General features: G+C 35.1%; 1 protein-coding gene across 6 annotated transcripts in view; it reads left to right on the top strand.

The window, feature by feature from the left end:
* The window catches only part of Pcmt1 (protein-L-isoaspartate (D-aspartate) O-methyltransferase), a 58,853-nt gene that overhangs the window by 31,592 nt on the left and 9,848 nt on the right, over positions 1 to 17,413 (top strand). For 5 of the 6 annotated variants that reach the window (XM_074072381.1, XM_020176011.2, XM_020176012.2 and 2 more), the window contains exons 2-5: positions 5,511 to 5,615; positions 6,910 to 6,941; positions 14,686 to 14,790; positions 16,887 to 17,007. In XM_074072381.1, coding sequence (XP_073928482.1) covers positions 5,549 to 5,615; positions 6,910 to 6,941; positions 14,686 to 14,790; positions 16,887 to 17,007 — 325 coding nt within the window. In that variant the 5' untranslated portion in view covers positions 5,511 to 5,548. The remainder of the gene's footprint in view (positions 1 to 5,510; positions 5,616 to 6,909; positions 6,942 to 14,685; positions 14,791 to 16,886; positions 17,008 to 17,413) is intronic. The other variant, XM_074072385.1, reaches the window with a different exon arrangement.

The raw sequence follows: 17,413 nt of genomic DNA, 5'->3' as shown, positions 1-17,413 counted from the left end.
GTTTCCGTATTGTTGAAGACCTGAGCTCCTTCTCTATGTTGCCCTGCTCTTTCCCTCACTGGCAAGGTTCAAGATAGTTTTCCTTTATCATTTCCACATTCTAGTGGGAAGGACAATACCCGTTTCTTTTACAGACATGATCTGGAAGTTGTACATACAATTTCTGCTATGTTCCATTGGTAAGAACTTGACTGTAAGCCTACACATAATTAAAGGGAGACTAAAGAATATACTCAGCTTAAAAAATTGCTTTGCTGGGGGTTGGTAGAGAGATCCAAGCAATAAGAACACCTGCCTAGCAAATGTGAGGCCCTGCGTTTAAACACTCAAGCCCAGTTTCTCAAGAAAATTTTCTTGAGACAGGGTCTCAATATAGATACAGATACACACACACACACACGTATCTTGATGTATGTATCAAGCTGGCCTTGAACTTGTAATCCTCTTGCTTCAGCCTCCTGAGTGCTGGGACACAAGGCATGCACTGACATGCCTAGCTTACACCCCAGTTAAAATTCTATCACTGGAAGGAAAGGAGTCTCTGCTGCATCTTGCTGTATACATACATCTTGCTATGTGCTGTACATATACTATTTCTATGATAGTAAGATTAGGAGAATTAAAAGGATAATTTTTCAACCAAGTATTATAATAAGTAATACTTCTAATGAAAAAAGGACTTATAATTAAAAATGATAGTCCTCTGTCCCTGTTTCTGCCCATCCCCAGGTCAATGCCTAGAGTTAGCCACTTCTAATTATTTTCAGTCCTTTGATGATTATCCTCACATCTCTAAATCATATACTTAAACTGCTATTTCTTGTTTTATTATCTCTAGATATCAGCTGCTGACCTTCGTTCAAAATGAATTGGTATTTATACACTACAAGTTTTCTCCTACCACACATAGTTATATTGTAATTTTTGGTTCCTCTTTTATGGTTACCTTTGTAACTTCTTTTGTAGTGCTGGTGATGGAACCCAAGGCCTCTAGCATGCTAGGCAAATGCTCTACTACTGAGTTAGCCTGTATCTTTGAGTCCTTAATTATAAACTGAAACTACCTCTTGACTCCTCCAGGTTTTTTGTTTGTTTGTTTGGGGGCTTTTTTTGGCACTATGGGGTTTAAACTCCGGGCCTCACACTTGCTGGGCAGGCGATCTACTGCTTAAGCTAAGCCTCCAGCCTGACTCCTCCAGTATTTAAGAAAGGATATTAGTGAGCTCTCCATCTTACTTCCCAATTTATTAGAAATTCTTTTACAAAAGAATTTAAATTTTATTCTGAGAGGAAATAAAGCTTCTGCATTGTTAATGTAAAAGTCGAAAATCAGTAACATCATTAATATTTATGACTGTCAATAATTTTCAAAGCTATGTAGTATGCCATAAGTTTATTCCCTATTCTTTGCATCTGATACCACCGACCCTTCTACTATTAAAGAGAAATATCAAATGCCTTTATCAGTTGCTTAAAATCATGCCACATTTTTACATTTAGAGAGAAAGAGAGAGACTCTTGCATAGACTTTTTAGATTTTTCTCTTGTAATTCGATTTAGCCTCTGTGTCCCTCTCCACCCCTTCAGTTGGGAAGGGAAACATATGCCCTTATATTCTCAAGCTTTTTCTTATTTGGCTCATAGCTTGGATTCTATTACATTTGCCTTTTTGAACTTTACTAGCTTTTTATTTGCATCAGTTGCATTTTTAGGTCAACATTAGCCATTATTATAATTAATTACTTAGGGCCATTGCACCCTAGGACTACAAGCAGATTGAGTATGGGCAGTTCTCAAGCTGTTCACTGGTTCAGAAAGCCTAGTGGTAATTGCACATTTGCCTCTAATTAGGCTATACATGCAAAGTAAAACATCAAATTACTTTGTTTTTTGATGGAAATGTTTTAGGGTACTGACAGTTATATATGTCATAGGTTATCAAAAATAGGAAAATGATTTAATAATTTAGTAAATGTCATTTGGTGTAGACATCTTTCAAAATGTGGAATTCTGGGCAAAAATAAATAACAAGCACCTCGTGATGAGAATTTTGAAAGACACTTAGTAATGGCTTAATAAAACTTTTATTCTGTTGGAGTGGCTCAAGCGATAGAGCCTAGCAAGTATAGCAAGTACGAGGCACTGAGTTCAACCCCCAGTATCCCAAAAACAAAACAGAACTTTATTTTGAGCTTTGATGTGTTCAGCATTCTAATAAATGACTAGTGACATGCTATTAAGAACAATTTAGAGTTTTTAGTAACTTCCATATGTCTCTATATGTATAGAGTAAGAAAGGAACCAAGGAAACTCACGCTAGGCCTAGAGATGTGGTGGGCCCCTGCCTCATAAGTGAAACCCTGCATATTCAAACCCCAGTACCACCACCACCAAAAAAAAAAAAAGAATGAACAAAAGAAACTCAAATGAGATTGATAGAGTATATTATCTAGCTTGAGGGAAATGATCGCTTTAGTTACTTTTTTGGGGGGATTAGGGTTTGAGCTCAGGACTTCACACTTGCAAAGAAAGTGCTCTGTTGCTTGTGCCACACCTGCAGTCCATTTTGCTTTGGTTATTTTGGAGATGTAGTCTCTGGAACCTTGATCCTCCTGATCTCATTCTCCCAAAAAGCTAGGATTATAGGCATGAGCCACAGGCGCCTTGCTTGCTTTGGTTTTTATAATGTACATTGAACAATACACTTCAAGTATCTATCTAGGGAAGAGTAAAGTGAATATGATGGTGATTTTAAAAACTGATGAACATAATTGGGTTAGGTTTCTTAACCTAAAAAAAAAAAAAAGGCTCAGGTGGTCATGATATATCTTATAGCTAATTTTTTTTTTTTTTTGGTACTGGGGTTTTAACTCAGGGCCTCATGCTTGCTAGGCAGGCTCTCAACCACTTAAGCCACTCTGCCAGCCCATGATATATCTTCAGGTGTGTAGAAAAGATTGGCTGGATGGAAAAATTCAACATATTATTTGTGGTTCCAGAGAGCAACACTTAAGTATCCATGTGAGTGACTTATAAAAAGGGGAGATTCAGTTCATCATAATGCAGAGATATTACTGATAATTTCAGTGGTCTGAATGTGGAAAGGATAGTTCTTTGAGCTAGTAAGAATCGTATTAATTCAACTCTTGGAATAGAGTGCATGGTACCAACTTATAAAGAAGTTAGACTTGGTAGCTTCTAAGGCCTCTGGTGGCCTTGAGAGTCTATGAGTCACCCCTCTGGAATTCGAATTGATGTCAGAGCAAATGAGTCACTCAAGAATTATTTTGGGAAATGAATTAGTAAAATCCACTAAGCTATTTGAATGTGTTAGTAACAGTAGTGAAGTGGTCAATAGGTGTCTAATATCTCAATTTAAGTATCCCTACCCCTTATTATTCTGTGATCTTGGACTACTTAGCCAGTTAGTCTTTCTAACCTTAATTTTATCATCTATGAAATGGAGTAATAATAATAGTGCCTACTTTATAGGCTTATTAAAGATACATGAAAGTATTTTCATAGTTTATAAGTTTGTATTTTAAGAGATGGTTTGTGTAAAGTGCTTAGGACTATGTATGGTCCATAGTAAACATCAGTAAATGTTCTATATTGTTACTCTGCTTTTAAAACTTTTTAAAAAATGCTTCTACTGTTTCATTTTAATAACCTTTTTGTATAAATTTCTTTTTACCTAAGTCTCTGTGTATAGAAATATTTTTGGGATAATTTAACCAGAATTTATATTTTAAAGTACAATATTTTCTCTACTTGATACGCCTTGTTTGTTAATTTTTAAACTTTTTTGTTATTTGGAGGGCTTATATTTATACCTTTTATAGTGTCCCTAGTTCTCCTTTATCTTAACTTTTTTTACTATCTAGTCTATCAGTATTAAATGCTATCCATTGATTCCTCTGATTACCTGTATAACAGTTGGGGATCTAATTCTCCTTTCTGCCTTTTTTCTTCCTCCTATTGTTTTTAGTTGCGTTCTTTCTACTCTTTTGGAATATACAACATTCAAATACTTTTATTCTGTTCATATCCCTATCCTTATTTTAATCTTTGCTCTATAATTGGATATATGTTCTTTGCTGTTGTATCCTGCTTTTATCTTGGTTATATAAAGCACACCCTCTAGAAAGTTCTTCAGGAAGAGCTTATGTGTACAGCATTCTCTGAGTTCTTATTCAAAACATTTTTTCTACAGCCTTGAAAGACTGGGAATAAAATCCTAGATTTATACTTTTTAAAAATCAGGTTTATTGTTATAATTTACATAAAAAGTCACTAATTTAAAAAATACAATTTCAAAAATGTGACATACATATATAGTGTATAAATACTACCTGAATCAGCAAACAGCCCACAGGCCAAATCTGGCCTGTTGCCTAGCTTAATAGGTACTTATTGGGGTGCAGCAATACCCTTTTGTTTATGTACTGTCATTACAGTGGCAGAATTGAGAAATTGTATGGCTCCCAAAACCTAAAATGTTTCCTCATGTGCTCTTTGATGCCTGCAATCCCAGCATTCATGCTGAAGCAGGAGATTGACAAGGTCAAAGCCAGTCTGGGCTGCAATAGCAGGAGCCTGTCTCAAAACAAACAACAATAAGAAAAATTCATTTATTTCTGGATTGTTAAAGTCAAGTTCATACATTTAATCTGACAGGTTTTAGGTCTGTGAGGATAGTAGCTAGTCTGTTTTGTTTGTTCTTACTGTCCCAAGCATATAGCACTGTGTCTGCAATGTCTTCAACAGCCAGTAAACATACAAGGAGTAAATAAGAGCTTTATTGAATAATAGTTAGATGTGTGGTATGATGAATTCTGTATTGAAGATTCACATTAATGTCAAAGAACTAATCATGACCTTATTTTCCTTCTTCTAAAATTTACTTCTGGGCTCTCTGACAATATCTTGGCCAGCGCTTATCCTGCCTCCGGGGCTGCTCTTCCCCATCTTCTTTGAAGGTTCCACTTGCTTTGCATGTCTCTTAAATGTTGGCTTAGGTTTTCTTCTTTATGTATTCTTCCCTAGCCACTTTAAATTTACTTGCATTACTTTGTCATCTATAGAAATAGGAACCTGTATTTCTAACCTAGATGTCTTTCCTGAACCCCAGATCTATATCTAGCTAATTGTTAAGTGTCTCCACTTGTATGGTCCATAGGCCCTGATTAAATAACTTATCCTTTTCCTCTAACTCTGATCCTTCTCCAGGATTTCTCAAATCATTGAGTGACTTCTGCATCACAATCAGTATCCCCACCTCCATCCCCAATTCCAGTCAGTCAAGTATACATTACCTACTAAATGTCATTCAAATCCTTTTTATTTCTCCATCCTAACTGTCATCATTAAAGGCCAACTTACCTGGACCATTGCAGTGACTTACAGTTTTGCCCTCTTCTAGTCCAGTCTCTACAGTATAGCCAAAGTAGTAATTCTAAAATATATCAGATGACACTCCTTTCTTAAAACATTTGCCTCATTCATTTCAGAAAATGGAATCATCAAGACAGATAAAGTATTTGAAGTGATGCTGGCTACGGACCGTTGCCACTATGCAAAATGTAACCCTTATATGGATTCTCCACAATCAATAGGTAAGCTTTAGATTTCTGAAAATGTCACATCTTCCTTCATTTAATCTAGAATTTTTGTAATTAGAAAAACACTGGGACACATAGTTATTATTATCCTGCTAATTTGAATTTTATGACTCAGCGAGTTTCATAATCCCAAGCACATCTATTTTTAAAAAATGTGTTTTTTTCCATGTTTTCAAGCAATGTATGTTATGAATAAAGGATTAAAATGAGGTTTTTAGAATATTTTAATGAAGAACAACACTTTCGATGAGAATGTAGGGGTTTTAGTGAGTACTCAGTTTTTTTGAGAGGTCTTAATGTTGAGTTTCACATCAGCATTAATTTTTTAATCAATATTTAAAGGAAATAAGCATACCTGAGTTGTTATTATTGACTTTTCTGCTTTACTTGCCCGATTTTCTGGCTTTTATTTGTTTGTAGAAAGTTGCATATTTAACTCCTTCTCCTGAAGCAGGTTTTGCTGAACTGCTGAGCCTTGGCAGTGGGCGCCTTTGAGGCTTAGAAGGGCCTCAGGATTCTGTCCACCAGCTGCCATGCTGTCTTCTTTTGAAGCACTGTGACAGTCAGAAAGAAGATCCTGGGGAGCTTCTGAACCCCGAAGGCACCTGCTACCACCGCTCAGTGAAAACTGCTTCAGAGGCCGAAGCAGGTAAATAAGTTTTGAGAAAGTAACACTGGAAGGAAAGAAACTGAAAGCTAACAGCCAACAAAAGATAGCATGAATTAACATCAGATAATAATATAGAGAGTAACTTGAAGTAATCTATTAGTCTCTTAAGCTATTCTATTTTTATAAATTTGCCAGAAATATGAAACACTTTAACTATAAAAAGATTTTGTATAAATATTATATATGGAAGTTTATTTTTGTTTTATAAATCTGAAGAAAACAATAAATCTGCCAATTCTCAACTTACTGAAATCCTTCCTGAGCCTCAGTGGTGCATGCCTGTACTCCTACCTGATTGGAAAGCTGAGCATTGTGAGTTCAAGGCCAACTTGTCTCAGAAAAGAAAAGAAAAAAAATCCTTTCTTAGCTAACAATATGAGACAGGACATTTTTTAAAATAGGGAACTAGTTTACTACGTGAATTATTAGTCTTTGGCATGATTGTATTTTCTGATTTTTACTATGCTGATTCTCTAACATTTTGTTTTCTTGAGATCATAAAAGCTAAAAAAGAATTTTTGTGAGAAAGAACATATGGATGTTAGAAAAGGAACTATCTGAACTATTTGGTGTATATTTGCAGCTGAATGTATCAGTAGTCCTTTTCTTGTTTTGCAGGTTTCCAAGCAACAATCAGTGCTCCACATATGGTAAGTTAACTTTGTTCATTTGGTCACAAATGGATCATGTTTGACTTAAAGTTCAAAAATTTTAACAATGTCAATTTTATTATTTATGAATTCTGTGAAGTGATACTAAATGCTTTATACACAGTATCCCTTCTTGGCAGAAGCAGTCATGACTAAAGCTTTTGACGTCATCATTAGTGTCTACGGCATGTAAAAATGGAAAGAAGCAGGCTGTTTAGTGATGAGCTAAGTGAAGGAGAGAAGGTTGTAAACAGTACAATGACCACAATATAGAAATTTCAAGTTGAATAGTTCACATTTTATTTGGAAAAATCATTAGGAAATGGTTAAGTATAGCAAGTGCAAAGCTGCATAACTTTGACAGGGACCTATTTTTAAGGTCCCAGACTAGCACTTTTAGTCTGGAAGTTTTCTTGGGTTTCAGTTATTCTATTTTATTTTTATTATTTTGGTGGGACTGGGATTTTAACTCAGGGCTTCATAATGCAAAACAGGTGCTGCACCACTTGAGCCACACCTCCAGACGTTTTGCTCTGTTAATTTTGGAGATAGAATCTTGTGAACTATTTGCCCAGGGTGGCCTTGAACTGCCATCTTCCTGATTTATCTTCCAAAGTAGCTAGGAGTACAGGCATGAGCCATAGTGCTTGCTCACCTTCTTAGGTTTTAAATATCAGTTGTTTGAATGAGTACTCTGTTGGACTTTGCTGGTGAGAACAATAGCTTTCTGATGTTTGGGTTGGAGAAGCTCTCATTTAAACTTTATCCTAAATAAAATCTTTGTATATATTTGTACTGGTAGTAATATGAAGCTTATTTATAAAATTGAAAGCATGTTTGCTTTCAATGTTTTATATTTTTAATGTTTTAAAAATATTGCAAAAATACTGAAGCCATAAAAACCCTGATATATTTTGCAACATAAAATTTTAGGGTTTTTACAGAGAAAAATTGTTATAGGCTAAGTTAAAAGAAGAAAAATTGAGAGAAATACATATAATACATATGACAGCATAGAGCAAATTTATATGTACACATATATACATATTTATGTCTATGTATCCTTTACTAAAAAAAAATAACCAGTAAATCCCATGGATAAAGGATAAGAAATGCAAGTGATATTGACTGTTAAATGAAAGGGTATTATCTTCATTTAAATTGAATAAATTTCAAATTAATACTAGAGTAAAGGACCATTTTTCACCTGTTACATTGTCAGAGATCAAAAAATTTGATACTTTATGTTGATATCAATACAATATGACTGGTAGGCACATTCCTGTTTTTGGTGGGAGAGTAAATTGAGTGTTTTTAGAAGGTGATACCTGTGAAAATTGGAGATATTTATCAAAATGTGAAATAAATATAGCTTAGACTTCCCAGTTTTATTTATCCCATAGTACAGTTGTATAAGTACAAAAATGACTTAAAGTTATACATTGACAAAATGTTTATAATAACAAAAAAATAGCAATAACTACTAATAGTCCACTAATAGTAAGTAGTTATAAATTATAGTACTGTATGGATATACAGTGGAATACTGTCAAGCTGTAAAGTGAGGAAGCTCTGTGAGTGTGAATCTGACAAGGTCTTTAAGAAACATCAAGTAGAAACCAGGCATGGCAGAGCACGTCTGTAATTTCAGCCCTGGGGAGGCCAAAGCAGGAGGATTGTGAGTTTGATCCTGGGCTACATAGCAAACTCAAGGTAAGCCTTGATCTCAAAGCAAATAAACAAATAAAACAACATCAAGGAGAAAAATAGAATGCAGAGGGTATTTAGAACATTCTTTAATATACAAAATATGCATACATACACACATCCGTGTTTTCCTAGGAGTGAAAACAAAAAACTGTAAGATAGGTTATAATAAGAATGGTTAGATGATGAGGGGTGTAGAAGTGCAAATGAGGTCAGCTTGTCATTCTGTACCCTACATCTGTTATCAGTTTCTTCATTCTCATTTCTTTTTTTAGCCATGGAAAAGTAATGGCTTCTTTATGCATTTATGTATTCAAAGAAATTGATGATTTTTAGAAAGGTTATAGTCTTAAGATCTTTGCAAATAGATTGAATCACTATTTCAAATGAAAGATGTGTGTAGAAGCTGAGCGTGTACTTGTGGGGGGAGGCTGAGACAGGAGGATTGCAAGTTCAAGGCCAACCTGGGCTACTTAGTTAGATCCAGCCCTACCTTGTCTATGTAGTAAGCCCCTGTTTCACAAAAGAAAGATGTATATAGAAGCATTGACCTAATCCTAAAAGTTGTTTTAAAAAATTGATACTCAATATGTTTGGGAAATTGGCTACAGGGGTGTGTTTTCAGACATTAAAGGAAATATTGTGTTATTTTTGCCCCACTGAAGTTTGGTCCTTTGTATCCAGTTTACTGCCGAATAAAACATGGGAAGTTATTCCATGGCAGAGGATGCGTTTTTTGAAAAATTTAAAAATGAAGCAGCTTTACATACTAGAGTAGGCATTCTTTAAAGGATATATTTCTGTGGTTTTTAGTTTATTGGCAGTTATATAAACATCACCACTGTGTAATTTCAAAATAGTTTCCTCACCCCAAAAGAAACCCTACACCCAATAGAAGTTGATTCTCATCCCCTATTCTTCCCAGGCAGCTCCTGGCAACTACTAATCTAGTTTTTGTTTCTTTAGATTTGCCTATTCTGGACATTTTGTATAAATGGAATAATATGTGACCTTTCGTGATTGGCTTTTAAAATTTAGCAGAAAGTTTTCAAATTTATCCATGTTATAGTGTAAATCAGTACATTCCTTCTTTATGGCTGAATAATATTTCATTATGTGGATATACCACATTTTGTTTACCCATTCATCCATTGATGGGCATTTGGATTGTTTCTACTTTCTTATTTTTCTAAAGTATGCTGCTAATAAACATTCACATTCGAGTTTTTGTGTGATCACAACTTTTCATTGTTTTTTTTGGGTGTGTACCTAGTCGTAGAATTACTTGGACATATCCTACTTGAGGAATCACTAAATAGTTTTCTGAAGTGGTTATACCATTTCTGCAGTTCTATCAGCATTTTTTTATTTCCTTGACCATATGCATTATGGGCTGTTTTATTTTATCCTTCCTTGTGACTATGATGTGGTATCTCTTTGTGATTCTGATTTGCATTTCACTAATGATTAATGACATTGAGGGTCTTTTTATATGATTGTTGATTATTTGTGTATCGTCTTTGGAGAAATGTCCATTCAAATCTCTTAAAGGGTTGCCTTCATTTTTGAAAAGGATGCATTAAAAATGTTAATTGTGGTAAAATACATGACATAAAATTTGCCATTTTTAATTGACAGTTTAGTAGTGTTAAGTACACTTACATTGTCGTGCAACTACTTTCCAGAACTCTATTCTATTTCCAGAATGAAAACTCTGTACCCACTCAATCTCTCCACATTCCCTCTTCGCTCTGCCCTGGTGACTACCATTCTATTGTCAGTCTTTGAATTGGACTACTCTGGATACTCGTATTAGTGGAATCATACAGTACATGTGGGTTTTATTTATTTTTTGGAGATGGGGGTCCTATAACTGTGGCCTAGGCTGGCCCCAAACTTGAGATACTCTTACCTCTACCTCCAAAGTGCTTGGATTACAGGTATGTGCCACCTGCTCAGTTCATGAAAGCTGTTCTTTACAGGAAAACCAGAAGAATGCCAACTAATATATATAGAAGGAATAAAATTTTAAAAATTACTATTTTGTAATCATCATTTTAATAATTAATTTAGGCAAGATTGTCAATGAATCTAAAACCATTAATGGGATGACTGCTAGGGAGCAAAAAATATTCATGTGATCGCAAATTATTATTCCTTATTACTCATGAGTTCCAAAGAGAAAACTATGCCCTGAAAATAATGTGGTCTTCTAGTCGTCACAGTTTACTTTCTAAGTACAAATTTGAAGCATTTGCACTTAATGTGTTCAGTCAGGATATGACCAGCATGTGCCTCCTGACGTGGAAAGTGGGAGGTGTGCAGCAGGAGCTGTGGCGCATTCGTGTGCAAGTTCTTTCTTGGAATCCAATCCCAAGGAGACAGACACATGTAGGATGTGGGGTGTTACCTGCGGGAACAACTGAACAGGACACTAAAACAGTCTGTTCAGAAGAACAGAGCAGAGTGGTAGATGGAGGAGAGATGAGGAAAGAATATTCTAGACTGGCAAATATAGAAGCCATGAAAGGATAGGGAGAAAGATTTGCAAAGGACACTTTTGGAGGACAGTTGAGGAGAATTGAGTGTGGTGAGTGGGCTGGATGATACTAGTGGATTTTCTCGAGTGTGGTATTGATGATGATGTGGCTGTGCAGTAACGACTGTGAAGATGTCCTGGCTTTTGGCAGATATGTGTTGAAGTTTGTAGGAGTGAGGCACCATGAGATCCACAACCTATTTTCAGATAGTTTGGTAAAATAGTGAGGCACAAATAAACAGATGGTGAATTTATGTGAGGAGAAAAGCACATTCATTATATTTCTGATGTTTCTGTGGGTCTGAAATTTTTCATAACTTAAAAAGTAAACTTTTAAAATACGCTAGTTTTTAGACATAGAAATGAAAATACTGAAGATTAGCTATAGTAATAAGAATATGGAAGACACTAGTTGAAGGCCTTAACATTTTAAATATGAATGAAACTGAAACTTTAATAAAAACTTAGCATACCCTCCCCACCTTTTTGGTAGTACTGGTATTTGAACTCAGGACCTCATACTTGCTAGGCAGGCACTCTACCATTTGAGTCACTCTGCCAGCCCTGTTTTTGTGTTGGGTATTTTTGAGATAGGGTCTTGCAAACTAATTGCCCAGACCTGACTTCTTAACATACCCTCCTTATAAGAAAAAAAATCCAAATAAATTCTGTACAAACAGTACTGAAAAAAAGAAAAACATGCCAGAATTTCTTTTGAAATTTTATTGGATCTGTACTGCAGTAAATTATGGGTTGGAACCTTTAACAATTCCCTTCTGGTCCTTTTGATTTCTAGATTCATGAAAGTGCGGTATTATAGGAGGTATTTCTTTACTTCCATTTTTCTCATAGTAGAATTCTTATTATCTTATAATAGAAATTACTAAACTTTTGGGAGATACTAAAAGCAGCTTATTTTATCCCTGTATCTTTAAATATCAAAGACTTTAATAATACAACTCTGTAATGCCTTCATACCCAATAACCTTCATTTGTTTTATACCTATTTTATGTTCACACTTTGCCAGATGTTTCAAAAAGTTCTTTCACAGTTAACTTAAGTCAGTATCCACACAAGGTCCAGATGTTGCATCTGTTTGGTTTCATGTTAGTCATTTTTGTCTCTTAATTTTAACTGACCCCTTCTTTTATGTTTTTTTTTTTTTTTTTTTGGCAGCACTGGAGTTTGAACTCAGGGCCTCACACTTGCTAAGGTGGTGCTCTTACCACTTGAACAGCCCTTTTTTGGTTTTTTTATTGAGATACGGTTTTGTGATGAACTGTTTGCCCAGGGCAGGCTTCGATCCTGGGTCCTCCTGATCTCTGCCTCCTCAGTAGCTAGGATTGCAGGTGTGAGCCACAGGCACCCAACTTGTTTTTTTGTTTTTGTTTTTTGTTTTTTTTTTGAGACAGGGCCTTCCTATGTATTACAGGTTGGTCTCAAACTTGTGGTCCTCCTACCTCAGCCTCCCAAGTGCTGGGATTATATGTATGCAGCACCACAGTGGTTACTAGACCCTCCTCTTCAAATTGCTACTTATTTTTTGACAAAGCTAGTTTCTTTGTCCTGTAGAAATTCTCACATTCTGAACTTGGTTAATTATTTCCCTGTGGTGTTTAACTATTTCCTTTTAAAAAATGTTTTAAAGAACACTTCCTAAATGGTCTTTCTGTTGTATCAGATCAGGAGGACCTTAATAGTTTGATCATCCACTTTTAGTGATTGGAATAAGTCATCTTTAAATTTTCTGTTGTAATATACACACAGTAAAGTGCACAAGTCTTAGTGCACAGAATGTATACCTATGGATATGCATTATTCCACCCAGATGAAGCTGTTGGACAGCTTCAACATCCCGGAAGGCTTCCTCATGGCCTTTTCTAGTTAGACCCACCCCCCACCCCCCAAAAAAGGGAACCAGTATTCTGGCTTTTACCACCTAGAGTAGTTGTGCAGAATATGAAACTCCCATTCTGTCCTTCGTTTTCCCTGTTCCTAGTTCTGATGAGAAATTTTAAAATCTTGACATGATTTCAAGCTTACAGAAATGTAGGAATAAAACAGTACTGTATACCTTTATTCATACTCCCCAAATGTTACTTTACCGCATTTGCCTTATCATTTATTCTTTCTCTCTTCTCCCAAATTTATGTATGTTTATATGTAAATATGTTTATGTAGGTGTGTATATATTTCCCTTTTTCTGAGTTCTTTGAGAATAAATTGCAGGTATAATACTCTTTACATTTAAAATAAGGACATTTTCTTACATTCTCACAGTACAGTTATCAAAATATGGAAATTAACATCAATTCAACACTGTTAGCCAATTTACAGACCTTATTTAGATTTCATCATTGTTCTGAATCTTTTGGGAAAAGAAAATTGCAGGTAATAAGTTTCATCTGATTGTTAGGACTCTTTTTAGCCTGCCTTCTGTGCTTCCTTCCATTTCTCTGTCTGTCTGTCTGTCTCTCTCTCTCTCTCTCTCTCTCACTTTTTATTTGGGGCAGGGTTTCTGTGTAGCCCATTCTGGCCTTGAGCTCAAGATCTCCTTTCTCAGCTTTCCAAGTGCTAGGATTATAGGAGTTCACCACCATATCCAACTTGAACATGTATTTTTATCAACTAAATTTGATAATAAATATATTTAATGATTTTTAATAATGAAAACACCAGGCGTTTAAGGTCAGCTTTTGAGATAACATTAGCTCCAACTTCATATTTTAGAAAAGTACTGAAATGCAAGTTTATAAAGAGGATGGAGGTAGAGAAGGGTTTACTTCTTGATCTGATCCAAAGCACAACCAATATAATTTTATTTATAACTTATGTATACCATAAGCATAAAAATATATATCCCTTGGTTCTTTTAATTTTACCTTTATCAATTTAACATATAAATATACTTTATAAGGTTTTTATAAAGATTATTATATTACTGTCTTACAGATACGCCTGACATTAAGATTATTTTATTTCTTGCTTTGCTTAGAAGATTGCAAGTAACTTAAATGTCTCATTAGTGATATTTATTATAATACGTCCATGCTAAAAGATATTCCTGAGCTAAAAAAAGAGCAAACAGTTGTTTTAAGTATTGCTATGAATGATCCTTCAAAATATAAAAATTTTAAAATGCATATGTATTTGCTCACAGAGCATTTTTTCAAAGATACCACAAAGCTGGAAACACTGGTTGCCTTTAAAAAAAGTGAAACTGAATAGTTGGGGATTGGAATGGATAGAGGCTTTTCACTGTAAATCCTTTTTTATGTTTTGACTTTGAATTTTAATTCACACTGAATATCTAGAATTACTGAAGCACTATATCTAACTTTAAGAATTCTAACAGTATTTTCTTATATGGTTCCTATGTGAATATAAGTATATTTTTAGTGTCTTCATAGAAGATAATTTGGCAACTTTATATGGTATTGTATGTGTACTTTAGAGTCCTGAAAAAAATCAGTATTTGGTTTGTTTTCTTTTGGCAGCATGCATATGCACTAGAACTTCTGTTTGATCAACTGCATGAAGGAGCTACAGCTCTTGATGTAGGATCTGGAAGTGGAATCCTTACTGCCTGCTTTGCACGCATGGTAAGAGCTCTGTTTTTCACTCTGATCCTGACAGAAACATATTGTGTGATTTCTCTCTCTCTCTCTCTATGTATATATATATATGTATATATAGTGGTTTTGATTTTTTGGTTCTATTAAGACAGCAGTAGGAATATGCATCACTAGGATTGTTGTAAGGGAATTTATTTACGTTATGCAATGGAAAAGTGTAGGAAAACATCTAGGTTCTTGCCTGGCTGGATTTAGAGAGGACCGGATATTGTTATTGACAATGCACTTCTCTCTGGGTCTTGGTTTATGTTCCTCCATGTTAGCTTCATCCTCAGACAGTCTCTACCATTGGGATCCCAATTAGGTCCCAAACCACATTCTGCCAAATTCTCACCTGACAGAAAAGAATATGGTGAGCCTGTTTTTCAGACACTCCTGTGGATTTATTACACATGAAGGTAGAGCTTTGTTTACATCAGGAAAAGTACTGTTAGGAAGAATGACTTGTTTATTGTGCTTCAGTTTTTTATCACACAAGTTTCAGCTGGTAAGTGATGATCCAGAGTATCAGCTGAGGATCCACTGAAGCAAGTGGAATAAAGGTTCACCTGTGCTCAGATAATCAGGTCAGGTTAGTTATGAGAAGCCTTGTGCCCGAAGGCCAGATTGGAAGATTCTGGCCTAGCTAAATTGAGATTTGTGGATCCATCTTGGACTAGAATCCATGTAACTTGCTATAGATATCTTCAGTAGACCTATGAGAATGTAAACTCCAGTGGTGGGAATTTTATCTAATTTTTTTCATTGCTGTACGCTAAGAATCTAGAACAGTACCTGGTATAAAATGAAGTGTCACATACTTTTCAGAAATTGTTTATTTTGTAGAGGCCAAGTCCGCACTACTGGATATCAGCAATTCTTTTTGAAAATGTTAGAAATTGCATTTAATTCGTGACTTATTCTCTGTGCTAAATATGTACAGTTTTAGAGGATTTTTTTTTTTTTTTTTGGGGGGATTGACGTTTGAACTCAGGGCTTCGCACTTGTAAGGTAGGTGCTCTACTGCTTGAGCCACACCTCCAGACCATATTGCTCTGGTTATTTTGGAGATGGGATCTTGAGAACTATTTGCCTGGGCTGGCCTTGAATTGTGATCCTCCTGATCTCAGGATTTCAGCCCCCCAAGTAGCTAGGATTACAGGCATGAGCCACCAGTGCCTGGCTGGAATTTTCATTTTTAAAAATCATTAGGTTTCTGAGTTATCTTTTAAGTCAGGGAAGAACCCTGATTCACAAGCTTAACTGGCTAAGGTTATGCAGTTGTAAATGATGAAATTCAGATAGGAACCCATGTAGTCTGAATTCAGAGCCTATATTGTGTTGAACTTTTTTGCAATTAGTATTGTTACTTGAGTCCTTTTAACATTTTATGTTTATAATTTCCACTAACAGGCACAGTACAATCAGGTATAGAAATCCTACCTCATGAATTTTTTTGTCATTTTTTGAGATAAGGTCTTACTGTGTAGCCTAGACTGTCTTGGAATCCAGCTGCCTTGCCATCTTCCTACCTCACCTTCCCAAGTGCTGGCATTGTAGGCAAGCACCATCTCACTCATCTTCATAAAAATTTTTTGTAACATTTTAATATTTAATGATACACTTTTAGCTGGAATTTAAATAAAAATTATTGCATTACTATTAAATATTGGTAGTTAGAACCCATTTTGAAGTTCTGGATTAGAAAACTAGAAATCCAAACAGATTTAATTTCTTAGTGTAATACTTTCGTTACTTATTCCTTTTTTTTTTTTTCTTTTTTTCTTTTTGTGGTGCTGGGGTTTGAACTCAGGGCCTCACACTTGCTAGGCAGGCACTCTGCCACCTGAGCCACTCCACCAGCCTATTCTAGTTTCTCAAGTGCTTAAGTATAATTACTCAGTAAAGATTATAGTTGAGAAATTGTGTGTGATCATGTTTGATAGACTGAGGATTTAACAATATAATTGGAAGCTTAAGCTATTTATTTTTGATTTCTCAAATTTAAATAAGGAAACATATTATTGACACTTAATAAAACAAATTTAGCCCAGTGAACTCTTGAACTATTTTCTCTTTTTCAGGTTGGAAGTAGTGGAAAAGTCATAGGAATTGACCACATTAAAGAGTTAGTAGATGACTCCATAAATAACGTCAGAAAGGATGATCCAACACTTTTGTCTTCAGGGAGAGTACAGCTGGTTGGTGAGTATCAGAAAACTTTAAACATTTTCTTTACCAGAGCGTTTTTGGGTTTTTTTTGTTGTTGTTTTTTCAGAAGATCGTAATGCAAGCTTAAGATAATAATTACATTCCTTTACATTCACTTTAAGTACTAAATAAGAAAAACAATTACTTTTGTTTTCCGGTGTAGTGAAACTATAACACCGTATCTCTTTACAATTTTAAATTGGCATTTTCCTGTTGACCAACGCGATTCGAGACTTTTACATGTATTTCCCATTTGTTTTCCTTGTGTGTGAAGTGCCTGTTTAGTTATTGGATTGCTTGTACTTTTCTTTGATTTATGGGTCTTCTAGAGATGAGCCCTTTGTTGGTTTATACATATCATAAATCTTTTTTCTTGTCTGTGGTGTGCGTTTTCATCTTA

Source organism: Castor canadensis, chromosome 1, assembly GCF_047511655.1.
Source record: "Castor canadensis chromosome 1, mCasCan1.hap1v2, whole genome shotgun sequence".
In the NCBI taxonomy this organism is placed as follows: domain Eukaryota; kingdom Metazoa; phylum Chordata; class Mammalia; order Rodentia; family Castoridae; genus Castor; species Castor canadensis.
Note: the sequence above shows the minus strand (reverse complement) of the source record. Positions and strands in the feature narration are given on the sequence as shown.